This window comes from Pongo abelii, chromosome 9, assembly GCF_028885655.2.
Source record: "Pongo abelii isolate AG06213 chromosome 9, NHGRI_mPonAbe1-v2.0_pri, whole genome shotgun sequence".
NCBI lineage: Eukaryota > Metazoa > Chordata > Mammalia > Primates > Hominidae > Pongo > Pongo abelii.
Genome location: NC_071994.2, coordinates 108979312 through 109004874, shown reverse-complemented (window position 1 = coordinate 109004874; position 25563 = coordinate 108979312). Strand labels below are relative to the sequence as shown.

The 25563-nt window shown below is 35.0% G+C and overlaps 1 protein-coding gene across 6 annotated transcripts in view; it reads right to left on the bottom strand.

Annotated features, from left to right (window-relative positions):
* GRIA4 (glutamate ionotropic receptor AMPA type subunit 4) overlaps positions 1–25563 on the bottom strand; it is a 382353-nt gene that overhangs the window by 77547 nt on the left and 279243 nt on the right. For all 6 annotated transcript variants that reach the window (NM_001373892.1, XM_054523828.1, XM_054523830.1 and 3 more), the window contains 4 exon segments: positions 846–950; positions 2170–2337; positions 7752–7910; positions 18082–18135. In NM_001373892.1, coding sequence (NP_001360821.1) covers positions 846–950; positions 2170–2337; positions 7752–7910; positions 18082–18135 — 486 coding nt within the window.

Here is a 25563-nt window from a genome sequence, read left to right as displayed (position 1 = left end):
ATCATAAATTGCAGTTATCATTACATAAAAGCATGAAAATATATTTTGGAAATTTTTTAAACAGCCAAATACAGCTTTTAGATAAGGTTAACTTGAATATCTGTTTCCCTGAACATCCTAGTTCCTTGATAAAGGGAATGTTAAAAATTACATGAGTTAGCTACAAAACACTTATAACCAATTACTGTGGTGGGGCTGTATGGTTGCACTGTATAAAGTACTTCTTGAATGCTGGGAAGACCACTTCTATACCTATTCACATCTTACCACTAGCAGAATTATCTTCCCAAATCCAGGAACCTAGCACCAGCACCTTCCTGAACAACTTAGATGTTTCTCTCCCTCTCAGCCTAATAATAATCTTACCATCCATCTTCTTTCTCTTTTGGTCATTGAAATTTATCTAGTTGATTACTTCAAAAACACCAGCCTATTCTAAATATGTTCACCCATTAGAAGTAGTTTTTTTGTGCTTGCTCTAATAATTTCATAAATGACTACCTTGAGGTACGTATGTCTCTTTACTGCTTTGTGTTCTGTTCTGCAGAACCAATTTTGTTTTGTGGGATTCTTTTTGCTAACCCCACCCAAAATATTGCATCCATTTTGGATAAGGGATATAAACAGTGTATAAATTAGTTTGTTTCAGCTTGGGCACACTACTAAATATCAATTACACGACACACACATTTATCTCAGCATTGATTATAAAGAAAGTACTAAAGTATTTGTAAGTACTCACAAAAAAAGGAAATGTTCAGCCATCTTTCTTCTGTACACCTTTAAAATGTTACATACAAACTAAGAAACAGAGAATTCTGTTTTTCAGTTTGATCATGGCTCACCTTTCTAGGTCCTGTGCTTTTCAGCTCAAACACATCCATTGTGTAATTGACTCTACGTCCGTAGTGGTCAAACTGAACATTCCCTGTCAGCCCTTGAATTCGAACCTAAGTGAAAAAGAAAACCACACGTGTTCACTTGCAATTTCACTTATAGGAATTTTAACTTCGTCTGCTGGGCTTATAACTACTTTAAAAAGTAGAACTATCAACTATAACCAACTAACTGAAATGCCATTAGGTATTTGAGCTATTGGGATAGAATCTGAAATAAGAATATCAAAGGGACATATAAGCAATTTTGCTATACCCCTGGAAGAGGAATATGTTTTATTTGTTTTTACTATTATAAAGTTTCCATTTTTACTCGAAGAATCCTCCCTCAATTATAAAGTATTTTTATAGGAATGACAATTTTTTATGGTTACTTTTCAGTTTTATCTATATATCCACAAAATAGATTAAATAACCCTGATACTTATGCCAGATCATATTCTCACCTTGCTAATGTTAAAATTAAGATATAAGAAGCAAAAACGTACAAGAACATTTTTGAAAATATTGAAATATATTTTATTCCAAATTTCCTTTTAATTTGTTTTGCCTATGTTTTGAACGTGTGACATTTCAGAACATTTAAAATGTAACATTAAATATGTATATATTACCTTAATTATTTGAACAAATAGTGTTAGTATAATTATAAAAGAATAAAATAAACTGACTACTTAATCCAAAGTTACAAAGCAATTTAAAGATCTCCAGAAGTAGTCATTATTTCTGGTTCTGGTATGTCCCAGGACCCAAGTGGGCTTATACTTCCTGAACCCGTTGTGGTTAGCTAGGCCCATGAGACTCCTTCTGACATATGAGTTGTAAATAGGCAGGACAGGTGATATTATCAAGCCACAGAATTTAATTGCCAATTTGAAACCTGCCCCCAACTATCCATTTCCCTTTGCAGAATTCAAGATGGTAACTGCTCTGCCAGCCTACGTCCTCGAGTGATTACAATTAGCCAAGTGCCCCTACTAATCTAGCGTGTGTCTGAATAAGCAAAGCTCCTTTGTTGTTTTGAGTCACTGTGATTTGGGTTTTTTATTACTGCAACATAACCTAGCTTATCCTGATTATGCATCCACATAAAATGTAAACAGCAAGATTCTACCTTGTATTTTATCTAGAAATGTCCCAAAAATGATGGCTTGATATATTTAAGTAGCAATTGTAATAAGTATTTGTGCTTGGATAAATTAGTCTGTTTTTTGAAAGTTCAATTAAAACAAGACCATGAAATGAATTGAACTTAAATAAAATTGTGAGTTACCTGTTTGAGTGTCCTCTCCATGTCAATTCCCTGGCCCCATGGAGCAGCAGGATTTGCCAGACAATCCCCAGCATTTCCTCTCCTTGAGATATCAATTTTCTGCCTCCTAAGACTTCGGAAAGTTTCAGCCATCACAAGGACTCCATCGTAAGTCAGAGCAGAGGTGTACTAACCAAATGAAAATGAATATAATGGTAAATGTTAAAATCTTATCGAGTGCCAGAAATGGTCTGGGGTCTTTGTAAGTTTATGACATAAAGCACCATTCTGTCTGAAGGATGGTTAAATTACTGATAATTAATTGACTCTGGCTTCAGAAATTTCTATTCTTGCTTTAATATAAAGCCTGTATACCAAATCTTATCATCCTGACTTAAAAAGGAGAAAAACTATTCTGAAAAATAGAAATTCTGATAAAACAGTTTTCCACCAATTGGGAGAAGAAGGACCCTTACTTAGGCAAGGCCTTTCTGTTGTGTCCCAGTACAAATAGCTAACGTATCAAAGGCTAATGCAGCTTTGTAATCTGCCTTGTAGTTGGTTTCTGTGGTTGAACCCCAGGAGGGCTGGGCCTCTTAATCTTTTCCTGCTCCAAAAGGCCTAGCAAGGTTCTCTGAGATTTAATATAAGTTCATGGACTTGAAGTATCTATCTTTGTTCAGTCTCCCAGAAGAATGAGTGGAATTGTTTATTATTGTTATTCAGAAATATGATGCCAGAAATAACATCTACTTATCCAACAAATGTGTATGCATCAGTGACTATGCTAAATAGGAATGGATATTGCCACACCACACCCAATGCAGGTGCACAGGAAGGCAAAGTCATTTCGTTAACCTAGGATCAAAGTTTTCAATGTAACCTAGGATCCAAGTGGAGATGTGAAGGATAGACCATCTGCTTCTCTTTGAGAAAAGATGAGCTCCCCCCACCTCTGAGAAAAGATTATTAAGGTTAGGAGAAAAAGTGAGGAAAGATTGAGATAAAAATGTAGTTTTCTAAATATAAAAATAAATCAACATGGGATCGCTTTTGGTAGAGATTTATTAGAAAATTCCTGAACACATGGAAATAGGGCACAATTTTCTTGAAGCAGGACAGATCTACTTATTCAACAAATGGGTATGTACTAGTAACTGTGCTAAATAGTATCAACTACTAACTACTAATCATGGCAAAAACTACATTGTCTCCTTTAGAAATTCCATATGGTCAGTTCCTTATAATTAACACCTTCCATGCCTGAATGAGCAGTAGGTTTGTGCTGTAGAAAGTGGAGGATGATCTCCTTGATTTTGTGCTTTCAAATGAAGAAAAATCATTTGAAATTCCAATTGTAGAAAGTAAACTTAGGGCCGGGCATGGTGGCTCATACCTGTAATCCTAGCAGTTTGGGAAGTTGAGGTGGGTGGATCACTTGAGCCTAGGAGTTCAAGAGCAGCCTGGGCAACATGGCCACACCCCATCCTTACAAAAACTGCAAAACATTAGCCAGGTGTGGTTGTGTGCACCTGTAGTCCTAGCTACTTGGAAGGCTGAGGTGGGAGGAGGATCGCTTGAGCCCAGGAGGTCAAGGGTACAGTGAGCAATGATTGTGCCACTGCACTCCAGCCTGAGTGACAGAGAAAGACCCTGTCTCAGGGAAAAAAAAAAAAAAAAAAAAGAAAGTAAACTTAGGCGGTACGGCCATGAGACATAGCAGCCACCATTATAGGGAAGAGAAAAACTAAAACATGGATAAAATAAGGAGCATTAATTCTAACAAAGAACTGTTCAATAGTATAGGATATAACTCTTGTATTAGACGGATTTAAAAGAACCATGTAAATTAAGAGCTTTCCTATATATTCCTCCAGGACATGATAAAACAAGCTTCTGGATAGACGTGCCCTTCACAATTGATTGGGATGGGGTAGCTGAGAAAAATTAAGGTGTTTAAGCAAGGTTACACCAAAAATGAATGTGCTCGTCCTCTACCTGACCCAACACATCTTTGAGTAGAGAAAGTCATCAAATCATCTTTTTTTGGTAAGGCAAGAAAATAAAAATGAGAAATAAAATGAATCTTGCTTAAGTCACAAAGGGCAAGAGAAAAATGCAATGCCAGTACTTGAGGACCAAAGGAGGAAGAAAAGAAAAATATTGCCACTTTTTCAACAGGAGGAAAGAGGCTGAGAAGAGATGGCACAAAAAAGCAAATGCGTTTGCTGTGTTTTAAAAAGTCCATTTATTTTTATGAAATATGTGAACCAGAAAAAAGAGCAGGTATCACACAGAGTGGTGCAGAGCCAAGGAGACATTCAGCCAGAGTGGCAAAGACCTGGGATTTGACAGGTCATAGAGCTGATAGATGGAAAGAAGCAGTAGTTTAAATCAGTTTTACCTTTTCAAAAGATGTAGTTCTTTTCTATGTGTCTTATTGTGCTATAATCCAGGGATGCACAGTTACGGGCTGACAAGTTCTAGGTGGCACCTAGAAAAGTCTTACATAATCATTTCATCTTTAGGCAGGGTAAATAGTGCCCTATAGTTATTTACTGCTCTGATAAGTGATTAGAATGATGAAATGATTTCTATTTACTAAGATTTATAGATAACAAGACAGAATTGGGCAGAATCATAGTGCAGTAGAAAAATTTTGGGCTTAGAGAAAAAAGAACCGGGATGAATTTTAATTCTGCGACATAGGTTTATGGGAATGTGAAGCACATTTTTTTGGTTATGGAGTATAAAACAGAGCAAAATGAAATGAAACAAGATAATAGTGACTCTCTGTTGTGGTTATTATAAGGATGAAATTTCATATCATATCTGAGAGCTCTTTGAAAAATGTAGCAGACTCTAGCTAGGAATCATGAAGACTACAAAGATGAGTATTTGATGGTTACTGCCCCAGAGAGTTTATAGGAGTGAAACAGTAAGTGTGCAAATAATTATATTAACTCTCTGATGAGAATTGCCCAATGATATACTATGGAGATTACAAGGGGGAAAGGAATCACATTGACAAAAAATATATATATATACTTTTAATTCTTTTTAAATGTACAGTGAGTTATTGTTGATTGTAATCACCCTGTTGTGGTATCAAATACCAGATCTGGGCCAGGCGCAGTGGCTTACGCTTGTAAGGCCAGCACTTTGGGACGGATCACTTGAGGCCACGAGCTCGAGACCAGCCTGGCCATCATGGCAAAACCCCGTCTATACTAAAAATACAAAAATTAGCCAGGTGTGCTGGTGCAGGCCTGTAATTTCCAGCTACTCAGGAGGCTGAGGCACGAGAATTGCTTGAATGCAGGAGGCGGAAGTTGCAGTGAAGGGCGAGATCGCGACACTGCACTACAGCCTGGGTGACGGAGTGAGACTCTGTCTCAAAAAAATAAATAAATAAGTCAACCCGAAAAAAAAAGAAAAGAAAATAAAAGAAAAAAGAAAAGATTTCATAGAGAAAGTGGAATTTGAGATAAAGCCTTGGAAGATGGTTGGATTTCGACAGGTAGACATGATGGTGGAGGACTTTTGAAGTAGAAGTACGTGCACAGGGAGTGATAAAGGGTGGGGAAATGCAGGGCAGCTCACATTGGCTGGAGCATCAGAAAGGAGGCAGAGGATCATGCACTTGGAAAGGCCTGATTGGCCTATAGAATGGAAAACCTTGATTCCAGGAGATTTTTTTAAAGCAGGGAAGTGACACGATCAGAAGTCACGCTTTTAATCTTGGTTGAAAAATTAAACACTTAGACTACACTTTAATTAATTATAATCAATCCTCATTATTTGTGGATTCTAAATTTTCAAATTTTCCTCCTTGCTAATATTTATTTGTGACTCTTAAATCGATACTTGTGGCACTTTTGTGGTTATTTGTGGAACTGTATATAGTGGTGAACAATTTGAGTAACCCATCACACAAGGTCCCAGCTGTGGCTGAATAAGGAAACACTGTTTCCTTGTTTCTGCTCTCATACTGTAAACAAGTGTCCTTTTTGTGTTCTATTTAGTGCCATGTTTTCTGCAGTTTTGTGCTTTTTGCTGATGATTTCACTGTTTAACATGGCCCAAAAGCATAGTGTTGACGTGCTGTTTAGTGCTCGCAAGTGCAAGAAGGCTGTGATGTGCCTTATGGAGAAAATGCGCATGTTAAATAAGCTTCATTTGGGCATGAACCATGGGCTGTTGGCCAGGAGTTCAATGTCCATGAACCAACAATACATTAAATAAGGTTTCTTTAAACAGAAACACGCATAATACAAGGTTATGTACTGAATAGTTGACAAAAAGTTTGTAACCAGAGGCTAGCAGAACTTAACCCTATATTTCCCCTGGAGCAATGGTTCTATATTTACTTATTCAGTATTTAAAGAGACTTTATAGAACATAACTGTTGTGAATAATAAGAACTAATTGTACTGCATTTATTTAATAAATGGCTACTGAATGCCTAGCATCATGCCAAGAGTTGTGAATGATGAGAGGATTATATAACAAAGAGGACAAAGCTATAGCATAGACAAGTCTAGTTGGATATAATCAAATAGGAGACATTAAAATAATTATATCCTGTGTATTCCATGAACCTGGTCCCTGACTCAAGGACAGCCAACTAACAAATCCATTTAATAATTTGCATGTATTTATCTGTAAAATCAAAGGATTGGACGACAGTGCTTGACACATAGTGGACATCCATTTAATGTTCTGTTTTGAAATTTCTGTGATTTTATAAGGCAGTGAAGATGGTATGCTGAGCTGGCCAAATTCCAGTATTTCAGAGAAGAAATGGACATAGCCAATATGAAATATTATAATTAGAAAATAGAAGCAGAGCTGAGACCCTCTATCCTTAGATCTTGCTTTTTCTAGGCTTGAATTTCCAAATTGTATATACAACTTTGTACTGGAATACCCTGTAAGTAATAGATTAGCAAATGATGATGATGGTGCCTTATTAGGTAGGGGCTCAAACCACTAAGTTGGAGTTTAAGAAACATTATGCCATAATTTAACATGAGGTCTAAGAAAGTCATCTATCTGTTTAGTTTGATCAAATATGCTTATGATCAGAAATTTACCAGCTTTTTCTGAGCAAATATTAATAGCATACATTCACAATATCAGTCAGAAAACAATGAAAACAACCTGATTTTTCACTGTTAATTTGAAAAAGAACTTTTGCAGAAGCTTGTATATTTTACATTTCTGCTAATTTCCTAATTTGCCTACTCATTTTAAATCACTTCATGAAGATTTCTGTGTAAGAGAAAAGTTACGGATGCTCTTTCACATTTGAAGTATTTAGTTAACAATTTAAAAAAACATATAATTCTGAAAGGAATTTCATATGTATAGTACTGTAATAATAATAGTAAACTGCTTGAGCTAATGTCTAGCAACTCTACTCTTAAATACAGAAATTTAGAAATTATTAAGAGCATGTGCAAGGCAGTTATAAGGACAAAATGCTTTTTTCCCATGCCATACTATGTTTGGCAAAATGTTAATGGAAAAACTGTATAATAAACTTTTCATCTTAAATTTTGAAACTATCAGTAATACAGTAGATAAAAATAAACAAATACCTTTGGAGGAGTCTCAGATCCTGGATACTCTCTCTGATCTAGTTTCTTCCAGCGATCCATTAGTTTGATTACCATAGGTGTATTAAAATCCACCAACTGGAATCCAGTAACATTGGCTCCACCATGTATAAACCTCTCAAGAGAAATATCCTTGAATCCCTATAAAAATTGATACAAAAGATTGTTAAATTAATTTATTATATATGGCAGCTCTTCAATAGTAACATAAATTAATAACCTATACATATTAAAAGATTTTTAATAAAGCAATGGCTAAAAATGTGGAAAATGATAATAAAAGGTGTGGAAAATCTAATTGTGTCTATTTAGCTGTTAAATTCTGTAATTCAAAATCCAATACATGAGACAAAGATATGTTTTTATTTCAGTTCAAATCAAGTATTTCTTGAATGCCTCTGATTGCCTTTTATGAAGTATAAAGGGGGATACAAGAGATAAATATGATTGCATCAAAAAGTCTCCTGTTTCTCACTAACTCATTCTATGAAACTAGTATCATACTGAAACCAACATTTGGCAAGGACACAATAAAAACGAAAACTACAAGCCAACATCCCTGATGAACACAGACATAAAAATCCTCAGCAAAATACCAGCACCCCAAATCCAGCAGCACATCAAAAAGATAACTCACTGTGATCAAGTAGGTTTTATTCCAGGGATGCAAGGATGGTTTAACATATGCAAAGCCATAAATGTGATTCACCAAATAAACAGAATTAAAAACAAAAACCATACGATCCTCCCAACAGATACAGTAAAAAGCATTTGATAAAATGCAACACACTTTCATAATAAAAATCCTCAACAAACTAGGCATCGAAAGAACATATCTCAAACTAATTAAAGCCATCTATGACAAACCCACGGCAAACATCATACTGACTGGGCAAAAGCTTGAAGCATTATTCCTAATAACTGGAACAAGACAAGGATGTCCACTCTCACCACTCGTATTTGACATAGTACCTCCAATCCTAGCCAGAACAATCAGAAAAGAGAAAAAAAAGGCATTCAAATAGGAAAAAGAGGAAGTCAAATTATCTCTGTTCACTAATGACATCATCCTATACCTAGAAAATCCTAAAGACTCCTCCAGAAGACTACTATGTCTGATAAACAATTGCAGTAAAATTTCAAGATACAAAATCAATGCCCCCAAATCAGTTGCATTTCTATAGCCAACAACACTGAAGCTGAGAACCAAATCAAGAACTCAATCTTATTTAAAACTGCCACACACACACACACACAAAATATCCAGGAATGCATTTAACCAAGAACGTTAGAGACCTCTACAAGGAAAACTACCAAACACTGATGAAATAAATCATAGATGACACATAAAAATGGAAAAACATCCCATGCTCATGGATAGGAAGAATAAATGTCATTAAAATAATTACATTGCCCAAAACAACCTACAGATTCAATGCAATTCCTATCAAATTACCAACATTATTTCTTGCAGAACTAGAAAGAACAATTCTAATATTCATATGGAACTACTAAAAAGCTTGAATAGCCACAGCCACTTAAACAAAACGAGCAAAGCCAGAGGCATCACATTTTCTGACTTAAGACTATACTATAAGGCTATAGTAACCATAACAGCATGGTTTTGGTACAAAAATAGACACACAGATCAATGGAACACAATAATGAAACCAGAAATAAAGTCACATACCTACAACCAACTGATCTTTGATAATGTCAACAAAAATAAACAAGGGGAAAGGATACTCTATTCAATAAATAATATTGGGGAAACTGGCTGGCCCTATGCAGAAGACTGAACTCCTACCTTTCACCATATACAAAAATTAAAATAGATTAAAGACTACATAAGATGTGAAAATACAAAAATCCTACAAGAAAACTTAAGAAAAACTCTTCTGGATATTGGCCTAGACAAAGAATTTATAACTAGGACCTCAAAAGCAAATGAAACAAAAACAAAAATAGGCTCATGGGACTTAATTAAACTGAAGAGCTTCTGCACAGCAAAAGAAATAATCAACAGAGTAAATAGCCAACCTACAGAATGAGAGAAAATATTTGCAAACTATGCGTCGGACAAAGTACTAACATCTAGAATCTATAAGGAACTTAAATCAACAAATAAAAACCAAATAACCCCATTTAAAAAAGAGCAAAGGACATGAACAGATACTTCCCAAAAGACAACATACAAACAGCCAGCAAACGTGAAAAAATGCTCAACATCACTAATCATCAGAGAGAAAATTAAAACCACAATGAGATGCCATCTCACACCAGTCAGAATGGCTATTATTTAAAACTCAAGAAACAGCAGATGTTGGTGAGGATGTGGAGAAAAGGGAAAAAATAAAAACTGCAACTGTTGGTGAGAATGTGAATTAGTCCAACCCCTATGGAAAACAGTATGGAGATTTCTCAAAGAACTAAAAATAGAACTACCATTTGACCTAGCAATCCCACCACTGGGTATATACCCAAAGGGAAGTAAATCATTTTGTCAAAAAGACACCAGCACTCATATGTTTATTGCAGCAGTATTCACAATAGCAAAGTCATGGAATCAGTCTAAGTGCCCCGAGAAATGGTAGTCCAGAGAAGAGAGCAAGATAGGCCTTTCATGGGCTCCTGTGTGGTAGGAAAAAAGATGGGGTCCACCAGATGGAGCGAAGAAGCTGGGAAGTAAGGATGCTATCCCTTCTTGCCTAGAGGTAGTAATCAAGGAATTCAAAAATTCTGGACAATTATTTATTTTCTCTCTCTCTCTCTCTCCCTCCCTCCCTCCATCCCTCCCTCTCATCTATCATATCTATTGTGTACACATTTTCTATATTTATCTATCCATGTATGTATGTATGTATCTATATCTGTCCATTATCTATCATGTATCTATTGTCTATCACCTATCTACCAATTATCTGTCTTTTATCTATCTTCCATCTATATATCTACCCATTTATCATCTTTGTTTTATACCTGGCTCCCTTTTATTGCCATGTATGTATGTATGTATCTATATCTGTCCATATATCATGTATGGACATGATAATATCATGTATATACATGATAATAGATATCATGTATCTATTATCTATCACCTATCTACCAATTATCTGTCTTTTATCTATCTTCCATCTATATATCTACCCATTTATCATCTTTGTTTTATACCTGGCTCTCTTTTATTGCCACTATTTTAGGTACCTTGTAAAAATCCACACTCAATAAAAAGTGTAAAACAGACAATAGCAAGAACAGAGCAAAAAGCCTATTAAGGAAGTGAATTAATAAAGCCATAGGTATTAGTTCAAAGAAAAGTAAATCACATACACACACACACACACACACACACACACGTGCATGAGCTTGTAGCTTTTGTAATTGCTTTCTTTTTGTTTTCTTTTAGTATTTAGTAAAGGTTCTTTTGCAAATATGAATATGCTTCAATTTGCTGAGGGAATGAAGGAGAGTGTTTTGTTTATTTTTTGGTGGGAATAAAATGTATAGCAATAATCCTGCAGTTAGAGTAAGAAGTCATGAGGACTTGGAGTTGCTTGTCCTTCTGCATGCACCTTGGCTATGGTTTTGGGATCTTCAGATTGCTGTTTGGCTATCTAAGAAAAAATATATCAGTCTACTGGCAACTGAGCAAAAATTGCTGTCAAAGAGGCCCAGGTATACGAGCTAACAGCTATTATATGCTGAGCTTATTATATGCCAGGCATTGTGCTAAGCACATTACACAGATTATTGATCTAGTTCAGTTTTCATAACAAGGTTATGAGATAGATCCTATTATTGGCCTTATCCTAAAGGTATGAAAGCAGGCTCAGAGGGGTGAAGAAGAACTATTCAAAGCCATCCAGCAAATGTATGGTAGAGCTAAGATTCCAGCCATACAAACCACCTCTTGAGTTTGTCTTTTTCACCTTATACTCCTGCATATTCTTACACAGAGGTGTTTTAAATTTTATTAATTATCATAGTATCTATAGGAAAGGCAGTGTAATACTGTTTCCCCTCAAAAAGCCCACACTTTGAATTCCACATCTGTTACTTTCTAACCTTATACCTTCCACATTCAAAATGAGAATGAGAATGCTATGGTATCCAGCACATCTGGTTTGAATTCAGTAAATGATCACTATTATCAATTAATTCACTCAACAAATATTTATTTCATGCCTATTAAATGCCCACTAATTTGACAGCTCATCAGTAACATTCTCATTTTGTCGATAAAGAAACTAGACACCAGAAAGTAAACCTATGTTTCTGAAATGGGAAAAACACTGTCCATCAATCTCCAGCTAGTAAAATGTCAGTTGAACATTTGTTTGCTTCTATCAGAGTATAGGGCAGACCCACAGGCAGGCAAATGATTCCAATGTTTTCTAAAAGCCACAGTAATTCAACTATTGCATTAGTTGCTAATTGATGACATTATTATTTTCTTTCAACCATGGCTGAAATAGAAGGTCTGCCAAACCTTCTTTCATAGCATTATCCACAGCTGCAACATAAAGAGGCAAAGCTGCAGCCTTCAGAAAAATCATCTGATGTAAAGTCTAGCTGATAAATAATAGTTCACATTTCTCGAGTCCATCCTGTTCTTATGCTGAAAGTAAAGGGAAAAATTGCCATGTCTGATTATAAACCACTGTCAGTTATGATTTGAATGAATGGTGGGTGGCTCAGTTAATTTCAGCTATGTCTGTTTTGAGTACAGGCAATATTTTTCATATATTTTCATACATATTTTCTTACATATATTTTCTTTCATATATTTCTTTCATATATTTTCTTACAATTTCATAGAGAAAATTGATAGGATCTAGACCGTGAAGCAGTTTTCTCAGAAATATTTATTTTGGTGGCCATTTTGATTTCAGTTTTTATCCAAAGAATACAGTGGATCTGAGAGTTCCTGGGCAACATTGTAATAAAATTATTCACTCCATAGTCAGGAGGAAATGAGTGAAGTGACTTAAGTAAATAATGTCTCAGGGCAGGGGGAGATCAAGGGAAAGGCTTTCTACTTGTGAAAATGGGCCACTACTTTGCTTGAATTTCACAATGGTTAATTGCCACTCTAGATTAACGTCCAACTTGGTTTTTCTTTAATTTCTATTTGTAGTTCATACATCTTTTGGGGGAAAATAAAATGTTTAAAATTATAGGTATCAGATATCCTGATGACTATTTATGTAAATGTACAGGTCTATCATCACTGTTTAATAAATGCTTATTCTTTAAGTTCTACTTAATTCAGGTAACATTTCTGCTGTATTTTGCATTTCAGTTTCATAGGTTGACTAAGTTATATTGAGATAGCTCTGGTGCAATTAATGGAAGGAACATCAAATAGAATGGGGGAATTGCTCGCTTAGCGTGTTGTAAAAATTAGTTAAGAAATTGACTTAAAGTATGTACTTTTCATGTGCATGTAGATAGATGGTAGAGTCAGACATGCTCAATGCAGAAAAGTTAAAAAACGGGAAGCACAAAAGTAAAACAATGTCACCAAGTTGATGGAATCTTAACTAGGGTCACTGCACTTCAATAAAAATGTGCTAGACTGCAAATTTTGGGAAGCATGTCTACTCTCCATTCTGAAACTAACCAAACACCTAAATATAAACAAGTCACTTTGCTCTCTGTATCCTAATGTTTAATTTCCTTTATGTTCTGAATGAGGCGTGAGTGGTGTATGTGTGTGAGATGGTGGAGGATAGGTAAGAAATAGGTTCAGTTCATCTTTAATTATATATCCAGAACATTTTGAAATTTTATATCTTTTTAATGATTGAGCCAGGTGTTCTCCTAGATGTAAATTAAATAATACTTTTTAAAATAAAAAATCTAAATGAGAACAAGATTCTAAGAATTTGTCTTGCTAATGGGACAAATGTCAAGCATTCCTTTTGCTATTGGTGGCCATATTTAAATTATTTGACTGCTAGAGGAGTGAATATCAATACAGAGCAATGTGTTTAATATTAGGTCCCCCTGACGGGTGCTGTGGGAGATGCTTAAGTAAATGGTCACTTGGTGGCATTATTCCCTAAGTTATTTATTTATTTGTGTATTTATTCTTTGCAATCAGACAGGCCAGAGCTTCAAACTTTTCTTTGAGAATTCAGATCTGCGAGATCTTGGGTAAATTACACTGAACCTCATTTTTCTATCTATTAAAAATCTTTTTTAAGGCCAAATTAAAGCAATTATAATAACAAAAACAATTACAATAACATAAGCTGGGTGCTAGAGGATAAGCAGGAGTTCAACAGATAAAGAATAGGGATAAGGACTCTTTTATAAGGTTAAAAAAAGGGACATCGTTCCTGCCTTCAGTGAGCTTGCAGTGTTTTATTTGCAGTTGTGCCATGGGATATTGGACAGTACTTGTTACAGAGGGGGTATAAAATAATAATTTGATAAATGAAAAAACAAGAATAAGTTCTATACTATGAGTACACAGGGTAGTTTGAGAACCCAGAGGAGGGACTATCAAAGTGGATATTTAGGGATAGCTTTCTAGAAGTGACTGTAACCACTGACTAGGATTGGGTGGGGTAAACACCTCCTGATAGAGATAACAGCCTAAACAAAGCTGGGAAGAGGAAAGCAGCATTAGGTGTCTGGGAATCAGTTTGGTCTGAAGAAGGGATAGTTGTGGGGTGGAGTGGGAAAAACTGTGGGGTCAAGTACGGATAAAATCTTAAAGGGCTTTGTGCATTAAGTTCAAGAGTGCAAATCCTTTTTCCTAAAATATTCAAGTAGAGCAGTGCTTAGGTTTTCAATGCTTACTCTGGAAGATGGTGGTAAAAACTGGGACAATGACTCAAGAGTTGGGACAATGTGTCATTTGGAGAGACATCCAAACTCTGAGGAGAAGTGAGACACGTACTAGCAAGTAAGTCTGGAAAACCCATGGGGAATCAGGTCATGACAAATCTGATGTCTTTTACTGTATTTTCAGCCTGGGGCCAATAAAAAATTTAAGCAAACGATATCATCATTCTTGTCTTTAAAAAATACCTGGCAGCTAAATGAAAGAAGAACTAGGAAAGAGAAAGTCTAGGGGCAAATTAGGGAAGCAATTTTCTTACTTGAATCTCTAAGAAACAGACTAGGATAAACCAACTGACAGATAAGGTTTTCCTGCCTCTACTTCTCTGGGAAATTTTTGGAACAGACCTTAACCTATTGCGATATCATACACTTTCACCAGTACCTGTAGATGATGGGTTTAATAAAACATACACGCACCTACATACAAATCCCATATAGGACATAGAAAAGAAAAAAGAATCGCAGCAATCTTTCATTTCTAGCAAGTTTTATTCACACTTAATGTGCAATTGTTAAATATAGTGGCAGAGATAATCACAGAGAAATTTCAAGAATCAGGGAGGGGCATGCCCATTCAATTAGATATCAGGCACAGCTCATACTGTTCAGATGATGTTAGCTCCCTGTGGCCCCTCTTGGACCTTCTGCAGGTTCAGGCTTGAGTATTAAGGGAAAGGATTTCTACTTCTTTTGGCCTGGTTGGAGGTGAGATGCCAGTACACTGCAGTAGCTCCAAAAGCTAAGATCAGAGGGGCGTAGCATACATCAATGTATTCTCATTTTATCAGGATAGAATGATGAAGGAGACTGAATGGTTGTTAATTGAAGAAGAAAAGTTCAACTTATAGATAATGACAAGACAATTTAAAATAATGCCAGAGAACATTCACAACCTATTTGCATCCTTATTCACAAAGAAATTCCCTATTATTTTGTTTAATTACATGAAATCTGCTTTGTGTATTTCAGCCAAAAAATTTAAAGACCATTATGAAGCCAATATTTCAGTGACATTCCTTACTTTGTTTCTTGGTTTAAAAGATTATCATTTTTAAAGAATCTAAAGAACACCTATATTTAAACTCAGTTTCTCCAGGGAGTTAACCTTGTTTAAATAAAGGAGGTCCTTGACTTTTACAAAAATGCATGTCTGTAAATTCATGACCCAATTTCATGCATCACATATTGATGTCTGCTAAATTTCATTGTTCTCTTTTTGGTAAATATGGGTTGGACTTTATACCTTCTGCTTTTATATTCTACATTGTGACTACAGAATATTTTAAATATTCTGGAATATTTGTAACCATCCAATCACAAGTAAGAATTGTTATTGTAGACATCAGTTTTTTACTAATACTGTTAAATCACCCTTGATGAGTTGGTTTAAGTATAGCAGTTCCATTAATTGTAAATTGTAATTGTAAATTATCAATGAAATATTTTCTTGGTTTAATTTTTAGAATATTATTGCTAGTATATAGACATACAATAAACTGCTGTATATTCACCTTGCATTCTGCAACCCTGCGGAACTTATTAGTTCTACAAATATTTTTTGATTCCTTAGTATTTTTATATACATATAATCTTCTTCCTTTTCAATCTGGATGCCTTTTATTGATTTTACCTAAATATCTGTAATAGAACCTTCAGTACAACGTTCAATAGAAGTGGTGAGAGGGGACACTCTTATCTTCTTCCTGATTTTAAGAAAAATCAGTCTTTCAACCTTAAGTATGATGTTGATGTAATTTTTAATTTTGATTCTGGATTGACTTCACATTTGAGAATCTTATGCACATAGCTCTCAAAAATAGTTGTTGATTGGCTCAATAAAATAAAAACTACTGTAGTGTTATAAGTAATAATCCTTTAGGGATAAATGAATAAGTCAATAGAATCCATGTTAATACATTATATTATAATGTATGTCCGTGGCAGCCACTGATCTAATCATGTGTTACAAAGATATCAACCACATATAATAAAACTTGCTGATTTTTAGTGAAAGTGATGGTTCTAGTCCCTACTGCAAACAAAAATGGTTTTCTACTTCATATACTGGAACTCTAGATAACTTAAATACACTGCCATCTCCTAGGGCTGTTTACGATATCCTTTGGAGTATTACAAATATTAATTCATTCCATCTTGTATTGATTTATTTATTTTAATTGCCAATGTCAGCAACTCATTTCTGGAATGATAATCTACATATAACACATTGATTTTTTTCCCCTTAATTCTATTGTTTGTAAGAATAGATGACAAAACCTCCTATTTGCTATAAAAGTCATTAGAGTCTCATTGTACAATTTCACTGTACTTAGTTATCTCGTAATCCTAAGTTTTTTACTCTCATAGTAATTAATACCAGAATATATTTGTCTTAAATTTTATACTTTTATAAAAAATAGTGAAACACTCTACTAAAACAGCCTACTAAAAGCAATGAAAAAGACAAGTCAAAATTTCTCAGTATTTTCATGATAATCCATTAAGTTGCAAGATTATACTTTATCTAAGAAACACAATATAATCATGGTTCACAGTATTTTGCTGTATTTTAATATTTCAGATCCACAACCAAACCCAGTTCACTAAAGACCGAAAATTCCTGTCTCAAAGTGTGACAGTCCACTTGCCATACAGAAAGAATGGGTAGATCTGAATCTTTTTTGCATCCTTTAGTTTCTTTCCTGTTTCAAGCGCAAGATAGTCATTTTAAAAAAGTGTCATAAAAATAGAAAAAGGAGAAAACATCCTTAACTTCTCCAGTATAAATCACTTTGGGAATCAGGCCCTTAGGGCAAATGGTACTCTATAATAAAGCAAGAGAGGCTGGGCTGCTCCATACACAATCTACCCCTACACTACATGGTTAACAAGACGTATTCAATGAGCCTTGCCAAGATATCGGAAAGGATTTCTCTCAGACCTTTAAGAATTTCATAAAAATGTATGTATCTTGTTTGTTAGCCATTTCTATATGATATGTGAAAAGTTGACATAATTTTTAAAAATTTGGATTACTCTCATTTAAAAGATTTGCTTATATAGCCATTATATACAGTTATTCTTAAAATTAGAGAACATAAGCTATTAGTTTAGATAATTCTTGTAATATCCAAATAATGGCTATCTTTATCTATAAAGTAGCATTTATCATTTAGACAGAGAAAATTATTTAATTTGACAAGTGGTATCATAGCAAAGTAACCATTATCATTTCTTTTAAAGGTCTCTTTAGCAGATACCAAGCTAATCTGCATAAAAATATATTGAATTCTACTTATGAAATTTAATGATCATTGTAATAAAATATCATGTGTTATTAAAAGCTTAGTAAGTAATGTACTCTATTTATTGAAGCATTATTTTAAGGCACAGTTAAAATAATCTTGTGTGCTTGAGCAATTCTTATGAAAAGTAGAAAATAAGAAGTTCTTACCAAGTTTGCAATGATATAATGGTAACCTTTAACATGCTTTCCAACACTTACAATCTGTGAAGATATAAGCAAATAAGAGAAAATCAATTTTAATTCACTGAAATATTATTTTAAAATTATTATCTATTTTAGCATAATTCCATGTAGAATCATAATGGGAAAATGATAGTTTTTTAAAAAATAAAAGTCACGTATTATAGTTAGAAGAATTGATAAGCCATATTCAAAATAAGTGGTAAAAAGTACCACTTTTATTTAAATCACATTCTATCAACCTCGTTCAGAAAATTATTATAATCTCCTTAAAAAGGATGACAATGCTATGAACCAACATTTATATATATTTCTCATGAGAGTACATCAACATAGAAGCTTAAAATGATTTTCATCCAAAGACTTTAGACATACTTCACTTATTGATAATTTATAAAAACGGAAGATAGGCTGCTCGGTGTCTTCATAGAGTAAGAATAATCATCTATGAGTAGACTGAGTAGCAAGCAAGGTTTTTTAAGGCACAATCTCTGTTTATAGACATCTCTAATACCAGAAAATATTTAGTGAATTCTCACCTGTATATGAATGCAGTAGTGTTTTCTTATAATTACAAAAAGAAAAAAAAAAACTTCAAAAAGCTTTTCTCTCTGTTGGATTCTTTTTTTTTCTGAGAATGTTTTCAAAAATGTTTAGGAAATTAGAAACTCAAACATCTTTTAAAAAATTCTAGAGATCTTTTCAAAGTTCAATTTTATTTTTGCTTTAGAGATTACAACTCTCATTCTCTGAAAAACTGAAAATTCCTTCAACAAGAGAAAATCTAATTTCAGTTACTAATGAGCAGCTTTGTAACTTCACTGGTGTTGTCAATGAAAGCCACAATTTTCAGGTATGTTCATTGTCAAAGACAAAAATTAAATTATTTTAAGCATTTTATTATCCCATAAAAATAATTCTGTGTAGTTGAGTGACTTATGTATGAAATGTAGGAAAACCCTTTTAAAATCAGAATATATGATGGACATAGAGAGTAGAAAAATGGTTATCAGAGGCTGGGAAGGGTAGTGGAGGTGGGAGGGAGGTGGGAATGGTTAATGGGTACAGAAAAAAACAGCTAGAAAGAATGAATAAGACATACTATTTTATAGCACAACAGGGTGACTATAGTCAATAATAACTTAATTGTACATTTTAAAAATAACTAAAAGGGTGTAATTGGATTGTTTATAACACAAAGGATAAATGCTTGAGGGGGTGGATACCCCATTCTCCATAATGTGATTATTACTCATTGCATGCCTGTATCAAAACATCTCTTTATAACACAAAGGATAAATGCTTGAGGGGGTGGATACCCCATTCTCCATAATGTGATTATTACTCATTGCATGCCTGTATCAAAACATCTCATGGACCCCATAAATATATATACTACTATGTACCCACAACAATAAAAAATAAAATAAATAAATATATAAATAAATAAGATCAGAACATATGAATTGTGCTGGAAAAGAGTTTTGTATACATGGCTATTGGTGAAATAAAATTTCTGCTGATCTTATGTTTTTGTTTTGATTGCATTCAAGACCTTCTTTCTATTTTTAATGTTCTCCAGTTTCAGTACAAGTTGTTTAGATTTTTACTTTTTAATTTCTGTTCATATTGTTTAGGATTTGTTGTACTTCCTGACTATGAGGGCTGATTGCCGTTTAACAATCCTGGGAAATTCACTGCCAATATCTCTTAAAATAATCCTTCAAAGATGTTTTCCATTTGCTTCTAATAGATACTGCAATGTTGGTATCACTGGCCTGGGGCCACTTTTATGATAAGTTCTCAGCTTCTAGATTCCCAGACCACAGTATATGATGTAAATTCAAAATACAATCTGTCTCAAGAACAAGGCTGTGACGACAGATTCTCAAGGAAGATATTTTCCTCACCACACTAAGCCTAGGCCAAGGCAGAAAACACTTAGTTGACTCTGTACAGGGGACAGAATTTTTTCAGCTATACCCTTTTATTGGGCTGTTGCCCTTCACTGGTCTGGCTTTATGTGTTGACTTGACTGAACCCAAATCTTCTGTTCTTGGGAAAGCATTAAATGCCCAATCAGCCTACCCAATCTGGCAATTTCCTTCATCACAGCTGCCTGTCATCTTGGCCCCTGAAGATTTTCTTTACTTTCTTGGAAGTTCAGCTACGCATTTATAATATTTTACATAACCTTTCTCTATGTTTTATATTGCCAGATTTATCTAGCCCACAATTTATCTAAAATAGAACTTTCCTTGAGAATCTTACCATGAAGATGAGGACAAGCAACAAATAGATGGGATTGTGGAGAAAGCTCGGTTTATGAAATAGCTGAATTAGGTGTCATATTGGGCAATCTAGACTTGAGTGATTTAACATGGGTGGAGCAGGATGGAGCCATCTTATTTTCTGGGAATCTCCAGTCTAGCTTGTGCAAAAGATAATTATCAGGAGGATGCTTGATTGTACTCAGCCACGAAATGGCATATTGGCATATTCTATTATGGAGTTTACTACAGATTCCTGCTATTAGGCTACAGCAGGGGTTGTTGCCACTCAGCAATCCATTATTTATCTCTTGCTGATTCACTATACGTTTTTCTGGTGTGGCTATTTAAGCCATTTTGCACTCTCGCTAAGCCCCTGTCCCCACCCTGCCTCTTATTTCCTAACACTCTCAGCTTGTGATTTCTTTGTGACTGCAGTCAAAAATGTGTCAGTTTTATTTTAAAAATCCATTTTAAGTGCAAATACTTGTAAATGTTAAAAAGATGTGGAACCAGTAAAAATTCTGCGCTTGGTGTCTCCATAAAGAACTCATTGTCCATTCAAGATTGTTTAGCAAAAAACTATAATAAATTAAAGCTTATACAACGCATTTTCAAAGAGTGAGGACTTATAATACCACAAGGAACTGAGAAGGACAAAATTCTTGGCACAAAAGGTCTTGCAGAGCTCCATATGCATCAACATTCTGGTAACTGAGAGCTTGGGGAGTAGGGATCTGGAGATTTATTTACCTGGCTGGTGATGCTAGAGGCATCAGTATCTCTGCTGAGCCAGATCCTGGCTGGGAAAAAAACAAATGTACTGCACAAACACTGTGAAGTTCTCATTGCTTTAGTTTCTTTGTGAAAAAAATTCAATTTACAATCCATTGAGTGGTGTCCTGTAAATAGGGTGTTGTTTATTTTTAAATGATTGTGTAAAACTGACAGTGTCATGGTTGTGGTTTCACATGGCTTTCATCATCTCAACAAAAGTGAAGAATATCTTCTGTAAAGAATAAATTTGAATGAGTTGACTGTGGGTGCAGACCAAACCTTGTATCTCCTATGTAATTGCTTTTTAAAAAATATATAACTAGGGAAAAGAAACAGTTTGAGTTGAAAGATAGGCATATAAAATGGCACTGTGTGCACACAAGTGTGGTTGGCTTAGTTGTCATGGGAAAACAATGCCCAGGGTGAGTACTTGGTTGCAAAATTAATTATGGCCTTTCCTAAAGACAGAAAAATGTAGGGGAAGACAATCTGTGTATTTTATATTTTTAAAAGAAACGGTGCTTCCTGACTTTTTAGTGATCACCATTCTAACTGGTGTGAGATGGTATCTCATTGTGGTTTTGATTTGCATTTCTCTGACGGCCAGTGATGATGAGCATTTTTTCATGTGTCTGTCGGCTGCATAAAGGTGCTGGAGAGGATGTGGAGAAATAGCAACACTTTTACACTGTTGGTGGGACTGTAAGCTAGTTCAACCATTGTAGAAGACAGTGTGGCGATTCCTCAGGGATCTAGAACTAGAAATACCATTTGACCCAGCCATCTCATTACTGGGTATATACCCAAAGGATTATAAATCATGCTGCTATAAACACACATGCACACATATGTTTATTGCGGCATTATTCACAATAGCAAAGACTTGGAACCAACCCAAATGTCCATCAATGATAGACTGGATTAAGAAAATGTGGCATATATACACCATGGAATACTATGCAGCCATAAAAAAGGATGAGTTCATGTCCTTTGTAGGGATATGGATGAAGCTGGAAACCATCATTCTCAGCAAACTATCACAAGGACAAAAAACCAAACACTGTATGTTCTCACTCATAGGTGGGAATTGAACAATGAGAACACTTGGACAAAGGAAGGGGAACATCACACACCAGGGCCTGTCATGGGGTGGGGAGATGGGGGAGGGATAGCTTTAGGAGATATACCTAATGTAAATGACAAGTTAATGGGTGCAGCACACCAACATGGCACATGTATACATGTGTAACAAACCTGCACATTGTGCACATGTACCCTAGAACTTAAAGTATTAAAAAAAAAAAAAGAAACTCTGTAACTAGACTAAAAATAATGATCATCTGTTTAGAGTTCTGTAGAATAGGTTAGGAAGGATCAATTATACACTCTCAATGATGATTATCCTTACCAAAATAACGTGTTTAGGAGAAGTGACTAATTGATTCTTGTCATTACTTTTTTTTCCCTGTGTGTGGTGTTTTTTTGTTTGTTTTGGTTTTATTTTTGTTTTGTTTTTGTTTTTTAAGAAGCAGAGAGTTGTTTAGGAATATCCATGGTGCTGGTCAAATAATTAAGTTCTATAATCAGGCAATCAGGCCTATGCAAATTAATAAGGTGAATGCCAGGTACAAACATTATAAATTTTAACTGTTTTATTAACAAATTATTGCATAACCAATCTTCAAGAATGCAACTTCCAAATCCTTAGTCTTTGATGGAAGTTGGAGAAAATGAATCAGGACACTTTTCCAGGTTGACTTCACTTTTCAGTTCAATTTAGTTCAACAAATGTCAGTGGAGTAGTTCCTACCTATACATTAAGGCTAAGAGATTTAAGGATTATAAAGATAAGTCTGTCAGTGCTGCTATTACGAGGGTGTTTATTATCTCATAAGGGGATGAGATTCACAGAAATGGCCAAAATACAGAGCCAAATAAGGGGAATGCAGTGGGTTTCAAGAAGTGATATCACTTGCTTAAGAGAACAAGGCAGACTTTTAAGAATGAATAGACACTAAATAAATATTGATTCAAGGAATGAATAAAGAAGTTAATCAGGATATAAATGTCAAAAACACTAATATATTAAGGTCAATTTGAGAGTTGCAAATTAATGATAGTTTGGCCTTTAATCCACAATCAGATGTTATATTAATCCTTTACATATCAATGGTTTATAAAGTACTCAGGGGTCCTTCTATAAAAGTTGCTGTATATTATTTCTAACTATTACTACCAGGCTGTGATCATTCTATTGAACATGGTCTTCCAACTAAAGACATGCAATGGCACACTAGAATAGAAATAATTGGTTTTTCTCTTAATTTGTTCTTATTAGTCAACTGGAAATTCCTCTCTTGGTTGTGTTCATGTTCCAGAGAATTCAGTGACATGGAGAAAATGGCACAACATATTCAGAGGTGTTAAGGCTATGATACTGGTAAATGTTCTAAACTTATTGTCATGAGGGCAGTCACTTTCACTAGTCCTCTTTTTCTGTAGAAATTCCAGACTCCCAGATGTTCCCCAAATGTTGATTTTCAAAACGCTTTAAAATATTTTACTGCAGATAAGAACAAAAGCTTTAGTATCACTTCAGTTCCATCAAAAGAAAAATATAAGGCGAGGGGCTTTTGCAAACAAACAACAGACTTAAACTACAACCTTGTAAGATAACAGCAGGACTTCAGTTTCAGGGCTGTGATGTAAAATGGAGTGGGAAAAATAAAGCACTTCAGACCCCAAAAAACTAAGGCTGTTTAGTGTGAGATGAGATTCAGGAGGAGGCTAGGTAATGTAAATTCTTATCAGATATTTTAAAGGAAATGATATACCAAAGCACATAAACATTTGTGTGTGGGTCTGTGTGTGTATATGTGTATGTAGGGGTGTGTGTGTGTGTGTATGTGTGTATTTATTTTCTTCTATACTTGGAGACGTCAGAAATTATGGAAGTTTCTAATTAGGAAGAACTCTTTTTTGGAGGAAGGAGAGAGAAGAAGAGTTTCCCATAAAGGGAATGGCTGCCTTTCAGAGTAGTGATCTCTCTGTCACTGGAAGTTCCTAGCAAAGTCTGACTGACTTTCAGTGAAAGATGTTGGGATAGGGTGGTCCTTTGGGTGACAGAGTCCTGTAAAGCCATACAGGATGTCTCTATGGTCAGTCACCGTAATAGACACTATCAATGTCTTGCCTCGTCTCTTCCCTTGTCATCTCAATGCATACTTGCTCACCTTCAAACTGCCAGCACCTGAATTTCCTTGCCTCAGGGTTTTCTGTGGTCTACAGAGCTGACATTGCCCTCAGAGAGGGAAGAGTTTAGAAGTGCCAGATCATTAATGCCCTCCTTCCCAGCAGCCCACATACAATTACTGACAGGAGTTGGTGCGTAAGGACTCCAACTCCCTTGCCCAACAAATGACATGATTCCTAAGTGTTCTACATTAGCCTCCTCCAGTAATTAGTTTACACTCATTCCAAATGGGATTAACCCCCTGTCACCCAGATGGTAATTTGCTTGATAAATGCACCTTTCATTGACTGCATTTCTCTACTCCCCTTCCAGCCTGTTCTTTACCTCCCAAACAAACTGTGTGCACACAAATCTTTGTTTTAAGGTCAGCCTCTGGGGGAAATCAGCTATGACGGTCTCCAAGTAAAAAACTGAACCAATGTAGCAGTAGAATTGATAATGTAACAAAATACTTTTGTTGGCTAATGATCCCAAGCTTTTCATCTCTGTATCATAATATATTTATGTTATATTTAAATACTTACTCTCTAGGTATAATTAAAAACTCAGGTTGCATAAGATACCATACCTCTATTTAGATATCTAAACTGTAGAAAAAGGTTTACTTTCTCACGTAGGCTAATAGGAATGATTCAGTGTCTTTATTTAGTAAATTATTTCTATTTCTAACACAATTTTCACTTTCAAAATGTCTTCACTTGTGAATATCCATTCTTAGTACTGTTTTTTTTTTTTATTTCTTTTTCTGACTTTATTCCAAATGTTAAAAAAAAATGACCTTCAGTTCCATCCTTTCAGGTCACAGATTTTAGATCACTTTATATGCACCTCTCCCCAATTTTATTGATTAGCAAACTGAGTGCCCTACAAGAGATATGGTTTGTATAGGGTCCTAGAACTATAGAGTGAAAAGCAAGTGCTGAAATTCAGCTGTTTGATTCCTGGTCCCATGTTCGTTCCATGCCACCCCTTTATCCCACCATGGAACTGCCAATGGCTATTGAAAAGCACTTGTAGAGTATATCCTTCTCTCTGCCTATCATGGTGGTTCTAAAATTCTATATCTACAAGCCTTGGATAATAAGATTCTCATCATCTCAACTATGAACAATTCTTAGCACAGCTCCATTTTGATTTAATAGCATTTTA